The 12,681-nt window shown below is 45.6% G+C and overlaps 1 protein-coding gene across 1 annotated transcript in view; it reads left to right on the top strand.

Moving 5' to 3' along the window:
• Nucleotides 1–12,151, top strand: part of GNA14 (G protein subunit alpha 14) — a 228,873-nt gene extending 216,722 nt beyond the window's left edge. The window contains exons 3-7 of the mRNA XM_023213421.2: nt 1,621–1,775; nt 4,641–4,769; nt 7,006–7,135; nt 10,023–10,176; nt 11,607–12,151. Of these exons, the coding sequence (XP_023069189.1) occupies nt 1,621–1,775; nt 4,641–4,769; nt 7,006–7,135; nt 10,023–10,176; nt 11,607–11,797 (759 nt within the window). The 3' untranslated portion in view covers nt 11,798–12,151. The remainder of the gene's footprint in view (nt 1–1,620; nt 1,776–4,640; nt 4,770–7,005; nt 7,136–10,022; nt 10,177–11,606) is intronic.
• Nucleotides 12,152–12,681: the final 530 nt, after the last annotated feature.

Genomic DNA, 12,681 nt, shown 5'->3' with positions numbered 1-12,681 from the left:
CTTCTCTTGCCAGGATTCATTTGTCTGCTACAACTTGCAGCCAAGGAAAGGATGCTGAGTCTCTGGGGCCAACACGTGGAAATGCTGTGGCTGCAGGCCAACCTTATCTTTTCCATTTTTTGAGATTTGGAAAGATTTCTGGCTCATGCTAGCCTCCCATTGATTAAATGAGATAATGTATGTAGAGGCCTTGGCACATAGTACGTGGCCAATAAATGGTAATCTGTGGTAATAGTAATAATTACAGTAATAATGGCCTTAATTCCTATAGTAATAGAGAAATAATTGTTTAATAATCATAGTAATAATAAATATGATAATATAATAATCAGTGGTGTGGGGAGAGTAGTACATTGGGAGGGAGGCTCCCAGTGGGAAGGAGCTGTATCAGTGATGCAAGAAAATAAAAAGCAGACTGTGTGGGAATGCATCGTACTCTCCCCACAGTTTTGCTGGCAAGCTAAAACTGCTCTAAAAAGTAAAGTCAATTATTATATATACATATATTTTATTTTATTTTTTGAGACGGAGTTTCACTCTGTCGCCCAGGTTGGAGTGCCGTAGAGTGATCTCTGCTCACTGCAAGCTCCGCTTCCCATGTTCACGCCCTTCTTCTGCCTCAGCCTCCCGAGTAGCTGGGACTGCAGGCGCCCGCTGCCACGCCCGGCTAATTTTTTGTATTTTTAGTAGAGACGGGGTTTCACCGTGTTAGCCAGGATGGTCTCGATCTCCTGACCTTGTGATCTGCCCATCTCAGCCTCCCAAAGTGTAATTTTTTTTTTTTTTTTTTTTTTTTTTTGAAGCAGAGTCTCGCTCTGTCGCCAGGCTGGAGTGCAGTGGCGCCATCTTGGCTCACTGCAACCTCCGCCTCCCAGGTTCAAGCAGTTCTCCTGCCTCAGCCTCCTGAGTAGCTGGGATTACAGGTGCCTGCCACCACACCCGGCTAATTTTTGTATTTTTAGTAGAGATGGGGTTTCACCATGTTGGCCAGGCTGGTCTTGAACTTTTGACCTTGTGATCTGCCCACCTCAGCCATCCAAAGTGCTGGGATTACAGGCGTGAGCCACCACACCTGGCCAGTTTTTTTTTGTTGTTTTTTTTTTTTTTAATGAAAGAACGAAATCCCAGACTGATAATCATCATCAGTTGGTATTATTGTGTTTCAGTTCTCTAAAGCCAATGTACCTCCTTTTTGCGTGTACCAGGTGGACCAGCTTCCACCATTCTTAAATGGCCTCATTGGCTGTGCAGATACTCAAGTGAGTCACATGTTAATGAAGAAGTAAAGTTTGCTGGTAGGATGATAGCTCCAGTGTCTCTTTATTTACCACTGGGTGTTGAATGCTGGTGAAACTGACCCAGGACATGGCTGGGCACAGAAGCTGTAGGTCTTGGGCTCTCTGTGGTCTCTTCACCGAGCTAAGCAGCCACATCATCTCCACTCAGCATGGCTGCAGTGGGTATGTTGGCTGCGAACAGCCCCTGGGAGGGTGCCCACCACGCCTCATGCCTAGTGAGAGCTCTCCAGATCCACAGACCAGGGCAAGTCTTGTCCAGACATTGCCAATGGGTTGGCTTCCTTTCCTTTGCCTGATGCAAGGTTCTCTTTTCTTCGAGTAGGAAAATGCCCAGATAATCAGAGAAGTGGAAGTGGACAAGGTCTCCATGCTCTCCAGGGAGCAGGTGGAGGCCATCAAGCAGCTCTGGCAAGATCCAGGCATCCAGGAGTGTTATGACAGAAGGAGGGAGTACCAGCTGTCGGACTCTGCCAAATAGTGAGTACAGAGCCCAGCCTGGCTGCCCGCGGTGCTTTCAGGCAAGCTCGGCCACACTTCAAAGAAGCTTCTCGCTGATCGCTGCTGAAATGCGGTGCACAGCGGCAGCGCTACCTGCCTCCGCTTTTCCGTATCTCTCCTGACCTCTTGGTGCCATCCCTCACCACCTCCTAAAGCCGTCAGTCACTCTGGGGATCGGAGACCTCTCTTCCTGCCGACACCCACCTGCTCTCGCTGTGTTCTTAAGTGGGACTGATCTCCTTTGGAGTGCTGAAATTACCTAATTTAAACAAGAAATACCCTTGCTTTTGGCTTCTACTTCTCTCCTCTCTATATTCCTCTGCCTTTCGGGTTTCCCCGTCAGAAGACAGCCGGTCCAATTGCCCTAAAATCCTAAGTCAAGTTTAGAGCAGCGGGTCCATTGACCCATCAGCTGCTGATCTGGTGCTGCCCTCTAGTGGCACAGGTAGGCTGTGCTCCCAGCACACACAGGAAGCTCAATCGTTTATTGGCCACCTGTGAAGGCCGACACACTGTATTTTGGACCCATACAGCTCAACTTTTAATTCATTAATCCTTGAAGGTAAGCAGATTTCTATTTAGATGTCCCGGCATGCAAGCTGTCCCATAGAGATGACAGATTTTCACTTTCTTAGGCATTTCCTGTTCACATCTGTAATCCCAGGGACTTGGAAGGCAGAGGTGGGAGGATCGCTTGAAACCAGGAATTGGAGACTAGCCTGAGCAGCAGAGCAGACCCCGTCTCTGCAAAAAATACAAAAATTAGCTGGGCATGGTGGCCTGTGTCTGTAATCCCAGCTACTCGGGAGGCTGAGGCGGGAGGATGTCTTGAGCCTAGGAGGTTAAGGTTACAGTGAGCCTTGATTGCACCACTGCAATATAGCCTGAGTGACAGAGTGAGACTCTGTCTCAAACAAAAGAAAATTTAAATAAATAAATACATAAATAATATCCCAGGGCAGTGCCTCCTCAGTCTGGTCACTGGGCAATAGTTTGATATGGGTCCTTCTTAAAGTAGCAATAACTCCTGCTTCTGCAGCTCAGCTCTTTCTCACGTGTCCCATATCATCTTCCATCCTCTGAAGGCTCAGAAATCTCTTCCCCAGATCTACCTCCTTCCCTTTGGGTACCACTGTCATCCTCGGAGCAGACATTGAGCTGGACAAGTTATTGGGCAGGAGAGGAAGCCAGAAGTGTCACCTCCTGTAGTTTCAATGGTCTTTCTTTGGTGTTTATCCCGGGCTGAGAGTTTAATGTCATTAATCCAGGTTGGCACAGATAATCTAAGTACAGGAATGTTTAGGTGCAAAAAAGCATCAAGGCAGGAAAATAAAGCCCAATAAGGTGTTAGATCAGCATAGGGAGGTGGAAGATGGAAAGAGTGCCACGGAGGAGGGCTTGCCTTTGACACCTCAAGGAGCCAGGAATAGGCACGACATTCCTGAGCCATAGCTGAGGTGGCCTGAGTTAGCTGCCTCTGTGAAGTCCTAGGGGTTGGCTAGGGCTCTTGATGTAGATCCATTTGGAGAAGACCCACCAGACCTGCTACAGAATTCAATGCAACCCTGAAAACCACGGGGGCAAGACCACTGACATGGATGAGGGGCATGGCTAGGGTGGTGGTCAGAACTGTCACAGAGAAAACAAACTCTCCTAAACCCAGTTGCCCAACCTTCCAAACCGGCAGGACTCAAGGCACTTGCTCATTTTCTCCATCTGAGCCAGCGGTTTTCAATCCCTTAGCTAGAGGTGTCTGCTTGCAATGCGCCAGGCACTGTGGTAAGGGCTGCAGGTATTAAACAACCAATGCTCTCTGCTCTCAGAGAATGTACAGTCTGGTGGAGCAAGTCAGGTATAAATCAAATAATTACACATCAAAGTACAGCAGAAACAGTGATAAGCCCTGGGACTGTATCTGGGCAGGGAGGTGGATTGTGGAAGGCTGCCCCAGTGCTTTGCTTCTGGAGCTGAAGGCGTGTGGTGAACAGGGTTTGCCTGTGACCTCTTGGTTAGCCTCCATGTGAACCTGCTCAGCCCCTGATCCTGTGCTGGGACAGGGCAGGGCTGATCTCAGCTTGCAGGGAGCTCTGCATCTCCAACTCTTTTGTTAACTAGGGCCTGAGTTACAGTTATTTTACCTAAAAGTGTCTTTTAGAAAGGCCTTAAAGTTGTTGTTTTTTTAAAAGGATTCTCTTATTTTACTACAGAAAGAAAAAAAATGTTTTAAGCTCAGGGCTTCAATATATGGCCAAAAATAAGTTAAGGCAAGTTTTGGGTTATTTTAGGAGATGTATAGTTTCCCAGTGTCTTCAACAGGAAAACTTTTTCTTGTTGCTGTTGTTTTGAATTTCTCCTCGGCCTGTTTTACGTCTGTGTATTTTCTTAGAAACTCTATTTAGTTCATTGAGCAAAGCTTTGGAGAAGAGCATCTCCGTTATATAATGTTCTTGGACAAGGGTAAGTGGGAGGGAGAAGGGCCTCTGGAGGGAGGATGACAGATGGGGCGTTGGAGAGAGCCATTTCCAACATCCTGGTCCTTCCAACCTCACTGTCTCCCTCGCTGGTCAAATAGAAGCGATGGAGCTTAGAACCCAGGAGCAGGAGATGGAGTGCTCTGCAGATGTCCTAGAAGGCTCATGAAAGTCCTCCTGACCCATACTGTCTTCAAAACAGTTGTAGGAAGGATGGAGAAGCCTGGCCTGGCGCTGGCTCTTAGGAAAGCCATTGATGGAATTCATGTGTCTGTGTGGGGCTCACTGTGAGTGGGGGTGACTTCCTTTGAGTAGGATGGACATTTCTCCCTTCTCTAAAAGGAGACTCAGTTCCTCGTTCTCTGATATACAGTTACCTGACTGACATCGACCGCATCGCCACACCATCATTTGTGCCGACACAACAAGATGTGCTTCGCGTCCGAGTGCCCACCACGGGCATCATCGAGTATCCATTTGACTTGGAAAACATCATCTTTCGGTAAGTCTGTCTCCCTGATGTACCATGAAGAATCTGCCCAGGCTTGGAAGTCCCCAGATGGATTCTTAAACGTGTTATTGCTAAGCAGGGATTATATCTCTTAGGACAGAGTGACCCTCTCTGCTCAGGGTATTTAGAACTGTGGTAGATCTCAACCCTAGAATGGAGAGGAAGTCACCTTCCTATTACCCTTGGAGAAGAAGGGTTCCTTACTGGAACCTGGAATGATTCTTATGTGTAACACACACACACACACACACACGCACACAAATGTATACTTCTGTATCCCACAAATTGAATGTAGTGATTATCGATGTCTTTTCCTTAAAGATGAATAATATTTCCCTTCTCCTCTATTTTCTCCTCCAAGATTTATCCTTAGAAAATTAAAACTATGAAGAATAATATCTACAAACTAACAGCTGTGTAAAAATGTATGCATTTCTACTTACAAATATAGGAAATACTTTTAGGATGACTTCAGTGAATCTTCACTGCATTTAGTTATGGTAAAAAGTGAATAATATAGGGCATATATGTAGCACTGCACATTTCAAAGCACTTTTATATCCACTATTTCCTTTGTTCTTCCTAAAAATTATCACACATGATTTTCTAGTTGAGACAACACACCAGTCCTCCCACATCCGGGTCCTGTCTGATCCCCAGTTATAGCTCAGTGCTTCTCTATCCAGAATTGCTGTGTTTGGGGAGCCCTCAGGTCCAGCCCCTCAAAAATGTCCCCCATCTATAATAGCATATCCCTGATTTTAATAGTAGCCCCCTGTGCCTGTGTGCCCATGAATTTCTCTAGGCCTTTTCACAATTAACTGCTTTTTGCCATGTCCAAAACCTCTTAGAGAGAGGCTCCCAAGGGTTTTGTTTATTTGTTTTGTTTTAGAAAAGACTTTTATTTCTTCTAAGTTTGTCCTTCTTGGATGTGAAGAATGGGTTTTGCATTACTTTCTGGAGTCTGCTGAATGGGTTTAACATCATCCACCAGTGAAATCTACTACTTTACAACTCAGAGCACCTCTCCCAGTGGGATATTTCTGGCTGAAAAATTCTGATCTTTGAAATTGAGGCCTCTATAGAATGGCTTCTTCAAGCTCGGCCTTTTGACAGTTGCAATGTCCTGTTTCCAGATGGTTCCCTGCTGTGATAGCCAGCCATGAACACGTCATTGTGGGAGTGGTCGCACCTCCAGGACATGGTTCAAGGACAGGATTGAATTTTTTGTTTTCCTTCCTGCACTTTTCTGTACAACAGTTCCGGGTGGTTGGCCTGTGGGCCACCTAAGCACGTCGACCCAGTGTCTTCAGGGACTGGTGTGTGTGTGGTGGGGCGGTGAGGTAGGGGTGGGTGAGGATGACTTGGCAGCTGTATCTGGTCCATTATGTATTTTCTTTGGCTCACTTGGTGTTACTAAAAATCGTTTGAGCTAACACATTGGATACCTTGTTTCTCCTGAAAAGGCAGAGGCTGTGGTCATGGTGAGCCTGCGTTTTGTTCTGCAGAGCTTGGCTGCAGGTACGCGGCAGGCTTCCCTGCACACAGGGCACCCAGCTGTTGTGCCGTGTATGTTGTAATACTTTGGGGAGCCCACTTGCCTCATTCCCATAAACTGTCTGATTCCTGGAGCATTTGAGCTCGTGATCCCTGGGCTGCGAGTTGCTGAAATTTTTCCCAAAGACACAGATAGAGGCTTTGGATTTCTGTGCTGGACAGAGGACACTTGTAGGTTTTTATAGGGAACAAGAGGTGGCATCCAGGGAATGCAGAAAGGATTTATGGTTAAGTAGAGGAGCTGTGAAAACAGAACAGGCTCAGGTCCTGTGTCCAGCCTGGGGGACCCGGAAGACAGCTGGCCACTCTGTCCCTCTTGTGTCTGGTATCCAGGGACTCTGCAGTGGTCGCCACAGAACCCAAGTGGATGTTTGCGTTTTCTGCCTGGACACTGGTTAGCTTCCTAACCAGCAGGCTCCCCAAGTCACCTCTGCATGTCTTCAGAAATGTCATTTACATTCTCTGCCTTCTTTGCCAGGAAACATCCAGTGGTCCCTCATTGCTTAAAGCAGCAGCATCTAACATTTTAAAACTTAGGACCTCTTTTCTGTCTTAGAAATTATTGAGGACCCCAAAGAGCGCTGGTTTCCATGCTATAATAATTCGCGTCCTTTTCCCCCAAAGTGTCTTGTATTCCAACCTTTGAAGGATCTGTGTTTCTACACAACAGGATGGTGGATGTTGGTGGCCAACGATCGGAAAGACGGAAATGGATTCACTGCTTTGAGAGTGTCACCTCCATTATTTTCTTGGTTGCTCTGAGTGAATATGACCAGGTCCTGGCTGAGTGTGACAATGAGGTACGCTAGGCGGGAAGTTTGGGTAGCTGTGGAAGCCAGAGCCCTATTCTGTGGTTTCTAAGAAGTCAGGAAATAGACCCTCGTCATTAGGTTAAACAGTCTTGCTACTCAAAGTGTGACCTGTGGACCAGTGGCACAGGCATCACTGGGATGGCTTGTTAGAAATGCAATCTTACTGAATCAACCGCAACCAACTACATCAGAATCTACCTTTTAACAAGACCCCAGGTAATTCAAATATGTATGAAAGGCTGAGAATCATGGGCCTGGAACCCGGGTTCTAAACTTGAATGCACACTGGAGTTCGCTGAGGGACTTAACGAAAACCTGGTGCCTGAGTCCAACCCCAGAGATTCTGATTGAATTGGTGGTGAAGGGGGCCTGAGTGGGGGGAATTTTAAAAAGCACCCCAGGTGAATCCACTGTGCTGGGAAGGTTGGAACCTATTCAAAAGCCTAGGTTCTCATCCTTGGTGGCATAGTGGAATCTCTTGGTGTTTTACAAATGCCATCTCTTGGACCGAACACTAAAAATTCATATTTACTGAGTTTAGGTTGAGGCTTCTTTCGAGAGCCCACTAGGGATTCTACTGCACATGCACGGTGAGCAGCACTATCTCTAAAACACTTTACCTGGGCACAGGCTTCCTAACCTCCACAGGCCCATGGTGCTCCCAAATTAGATCCCTAGTGGAACTGGGGTGGGCAGTGGTGCTGGATGCTTGGAGCTGTTCTGGGGCTGCCTTGGATTGCATCTGCCTTCACGTCTCCTGGGAGGGACTACCTCAGGGCAGCTGGGATGGATCCAGCCTGGTGAGGCGCATTGTCCCCTCAGAGCGGCCATAGCACTGGCTGTGTCCAGTTCCATCAGTGGGAGCTGCCCTGAGAGTGAAGAGGACCCTCAGACCCTCACAGCCACTTCTCTGTCAGGTTGGGGACAGTTGTGGTGGAACACTCATGTCCTCCTTATCATCCTTTCCCCTGAACTTGCATTAAGACCTCTTGACCTTTTAGAAAAATGTCTTTTGTTTCCAAGGCATGAAAGTAAATCAATAAAGGACTCAGTCCAGGGTTAGGCAATAACTGAACAAATTGTATCTTGTATTTCTTGAGAGCAGACTTTTCTCTGAGGAGCATAGCTTATATTACCTAATTAGTGGAGGATTAACCCATTTAATTGTGTCATTGTGCAAAGAACAGAAATCTTGGCTGCCGCCCAGCTCTCTCAATTGGAGATTTTTGTTTTTTGTTACGACAAGACATTCAGTTATCAATATAAAAAAAAAATGGCTCCAAATTTGTTTCAGGAATTATTTGTGACGTTCCTCAGGAAACTCAAAAGATTAGTAAGGTGCACAAGGGACCAGTATCTCAGCCCAAAGTACTTAGAAATTAACACTTTCTCCTCTCTTAAAAATCACAAAATATTTGGAGAAAAATTAAGTGGTTGCCACTCCAGACTTTCCCCTCCTGGTTGTGGATCTGTATTATATCCACACTGTATACTGTCTGGGAATTTTTCATATATTTTGTTTCCTTGGAGATCATTATCGATAAGATCATAATAAATTTTAAAGCTTTAATACATTCCAGGTCGTAATTCCCCCAAAGTGTACTGAGTGGCAGAAGGAGCCTGGGTGTCTGGAAGTCGTGGGGAAAGAGTGATTTATGGCATGTCCCTTTTGAGTGTGTGTGCTGAGCTTGGATGTTTTTCACTCTGATCCCTTCCTTCCCTACAGGGAAGTTCTTATTTCTTTCCTCTTAGAAATAATTGAGAAAGAACAGAATGCTATCTAGAACAATTATTGTCACAGACAAGATTTGTTTGTGCCCTGTCTGCTCTCAGTAAATTAGGAGCATTTAGGATCTTCTTGCCAATGTCTGACATTTAGAAATTATCACCGACTTTCTACGTAACCTTCCCCGGGTCCCACTGTTACAGGGGCTTGGGAAAGTTATTTAAATATTCCAGATAAGGCCGGGCATGGTGGCTCACGCCTGTAATCTCAGCACTTTGGGAGGCCGAGGCAGGCAGATCACGAGGTCAGGAGATTGAGACTGTCCTGGCTAACACAGTGAAACGCTGTCACTACTAAAAATACAAAAAATTAGCCGGGCATGGTGGTACGCACCTGTGGTCCCAGCTACTCGGGAGGCTGAGGCAGGAGAATCGCTTGAACCCAGGAGGTGGAGGTTGCAGTGAGCTGAGATCGTGCCACTGCACTCTAGCCTGGGCAACAGAGTGAGACTCCATCTTAAAAAAAAAAAAAAAAAAGAAAACCGAAAAAAAACAAAAAAAACGTTCTGAGCAACAGTATGCTCACCCATCAAACGGGCCACTGCTCTGCTTATAAAGTGTGGCAGAGGGTGGGTTCCCAGTAGCACTGCCTCCCGTCTCTGCCAATGTCTAGCATTCCTAGGGGCAGTGGCCTTGCTGGAAGAGCCTTGTCATTTGACTGCTGAGGCCCACTCTGAAAGCCCATAACCAACTGAGGTGGCTGTGTCAGGTCTGAAGTTGACACTTCCCTACTTGGTAATCCCAATGATCACATGACACAGGAAATTTGTCAAACGTGGGTAGGAACCTTCCTTCTCCAGGTTGCACCAAAGCCTTTCTTATTTCCTCTCTGTGAGTTTTGGGCTGGAGAAGAGCTGCGATGCAACAGGAGAGGGGACCCAGAAGGGGAAGGTCGGTAAGAGGCTTGGGGAGGGGCAAACAGAAGTAGGAGGCCTGTTGCCTTGGGCTCCACATGCTCACCAGCTTCAGCAGACAGTGGTCCAGAGACTGCGGCAGGGCAAGGGAAGAGATGGATGGACTGGCAATGTGCCATGTTGTTTCCAAAACATTTCCTTTCTACTTCATCCCAAGTCCCTTGTTTTTCACTTAGAACCGCATGGAAGAGAGCAAAGCCTTATTTAAAACCATCATCACCTACCCCTGGTTTCTGAATTCGTCTGTGATTTTATTCTTGAACAAGAAGGATCTTTTGGAAGAGAAAATCATGTACTCTCATCTAATTAGCTATTTCCCAGAATACACAGGTAAGTGTCTATCTTGTGGACAGTATTTCTGTGTTGATCTCGTCCACCTCCTGGGCATCAGTCTAGAGTTACCACAGCACAAAGGGTCTCCCCGGTCTGCCTAGAACAGCCTCTCTCCCTATTCCCACCTTCAAACAGAAGCTCTAGTTGCACCATTGTGTGTTTTCACCGAAGCACTTCCACACACGCTTCCCTCGGTGCTGGGAATATCCTTGCCAACTCCTTTCACTGTCTCCATGTTGTTCTCCAAAACCCAGCAAAGGCCTCCCCTTCTCTGGGAGCATTTCTGGCCTCCCCTGCCCATCTGGTCTGCAGTAGGGGTGCCTCCTCCTTTCTGCTCCCTTGGCAGCCTGATCCCCGCTTGCTCTCTTGGCCACATCACGCCATGTCGTATCCTCTGCTCACTCAGCTCTCTTCCCAGTTGGCTTCGTGAGGGCAGAGACTCTGCTTGATTTATCTGTGCATTCCTCGTGCCAGTCAGAGTACCTGGTGCTTCTTATGTGTATGTTAGACTGTGGCATCCCTTTTCCCAGACACATGGCAGACTCTGAAGCTCTTTATACATAACAGGTCCAAGGTAGGAGGGTCTCATGCCCTGTTGCTAATTGTTTCTGGTACAGGAGATCTCAAACATTCAGTTTGACACTGATATTTAGTGGATTCATGTTTTAGTTCTCTTCTTTCCCCTTTTACTAACCATACTGGCTGTGTAGTATAGCACCCTTGAGCTTTAAAATCAGCCTGATAATGTCAGTTCCCACATTCTTCCTTTTCTCTCTCCTAGACCAGAGCTGTCTGTCCATATATGTTAGCAAGGATTACTTCTCTTCAAAAGTGGTCCAAATCAGACAAATTGGGTCACTATGTTTAAACAAATCACCGTAAAGTACAATTTTTAGATACCAGAGGACATTTTAAAATATGACTATTTTATGGGTTCATGATGAGATACCATAAAAATAATGCTGCAGGTAAACTGTTCCCTAGAAATAAAGATGGATCAAAGCAGGATCTCAAATAAGAACAAGAGTACATTAAAAAAATGGTTCTTGGGGCCAGGCACAGTGGCTTACGTCTGTAATCCCAGCACTTTGGGAGTCCAAGGTGGGTGGATCACCTGAGGTCAGGAGTTCAAGACCATTGTGGCTAACATGGTAAAACCCCGTCTCTACTAAAAATACAAAATCACTGCACGTAGTGGCATGCATCTGTAATCCCAGCTACTTGGGAGGCTGAGGAAGGAGAATTGCTTGAACCCTAAAAGTGGAGGTTGCAGTGAGCTGAGATTTGCATCACTGTACTCCAGCCTGGGCTACAGAGCAAGACTCTGTCTCAAAAAACAAACAAACAAACAAACACAAAAAAGTGGTACTTGGGAGGACATGGTGTTAAGTCTGTGTCTTTATTCCCCTAATTGCACTTGTGACTAGGACCAAAGCAGGATGTCAAAGCTGCCAGAGACTTTATCCTGAAGCTTTACCAAGATCAGAATCCTGACAAAGAGAAAGTCATCTACTCTCACTTCACATGTGCTACAGATACAGACAATATTCGCTTTGTGTTTGCTGCTGTCAAAGACACAATTCTACAGCTAAACCTAAGGGAATTCAACCTTGTTTAAAAGCTGCTGCCCACTCCTCCCCCATAACAGAAGATGTGATTTGCAAACTCCTTGTTTTATTTGCAAGTGCTTCTGACATCTCCAGAGCCAGCCCCGTGCCAGGCACTAAGGACGTCATGCAGATCGTGGAGACAGAGATGGGTGATGGAACTTGGAAGACATTTGAGTTTACCAAAATACTTTAAAAGTCCTTGCATCCCAAATTGTTTTAATAATTATTTTCTTAACTTTTGGCTGTAAGATTTTGTGTAATTTTTGAATTTGGTGTTTTCTAGAATTTTTAAAGGCCACTTTGATTTAGTTTTAAATTTCAAATATGTTTAAAAATAGCAATTAAAATTATGTAAGCAAGGAGCCTGTGAGTTTATAGATCATGCCTTGAAACCTCTAGAACTAATTTGGGTGACTTTTTAAAAAATGCTAATGGGTCTGAAGCTTTTTATTAAATCTTGTAATTTAGAGACATTTTTAATTGTGTTTCTCACCTCATACTGAAGGCTGACTCCTTTAACTTGCCACCAAAGATTTTTTTTTGAACACTTAGTTCTTTTTGTGTGTTAATTTTCTAAGCCAAATTAATAGATATACAGTATATCTAACTTAGCTTTGCCACAATTTGACCACCAGGAAGCCAAAGCTGGCACAGAGTAATGGGCTCTAGATAGCATGTATGTTGTATTGGTGAAAAATGTGTGTGTGTATATATACATTTTTATCCCCAATGTATATGACTAGGTCTTGTAAACGTATGAAATGGCTAAAAGCCCACATTGTTTGACAAATGTTATGTAACCCTGCCAAAGTTCTGATGGCCACCACAGATTTGCTGTTTGAATTATGTATGCTGTGCCTTTCTGAGGAGGCTAAGAATATACCATTCTGCT

Source organism: Piliocolobus tephrosceles, chromosome 14 (genome assembly GCF_002776525.5).
Source record: "Piliocolobus tephrosceles isolate RC106 chromosome 14, ASM277652v3, whole genome shotgun sequence".
Classification (NCBI taxonomy): Eukaryota; Metazoa; Chordata; class Mammalia; order Primates; family Cercopithecidae; genus Piliocolobus; species Piliocolobus tephrosceles.
Note: the sequence above shows the minus strand (reverse complement) of the source record. Positions and strands in the feature narration are given on the sequence as shown.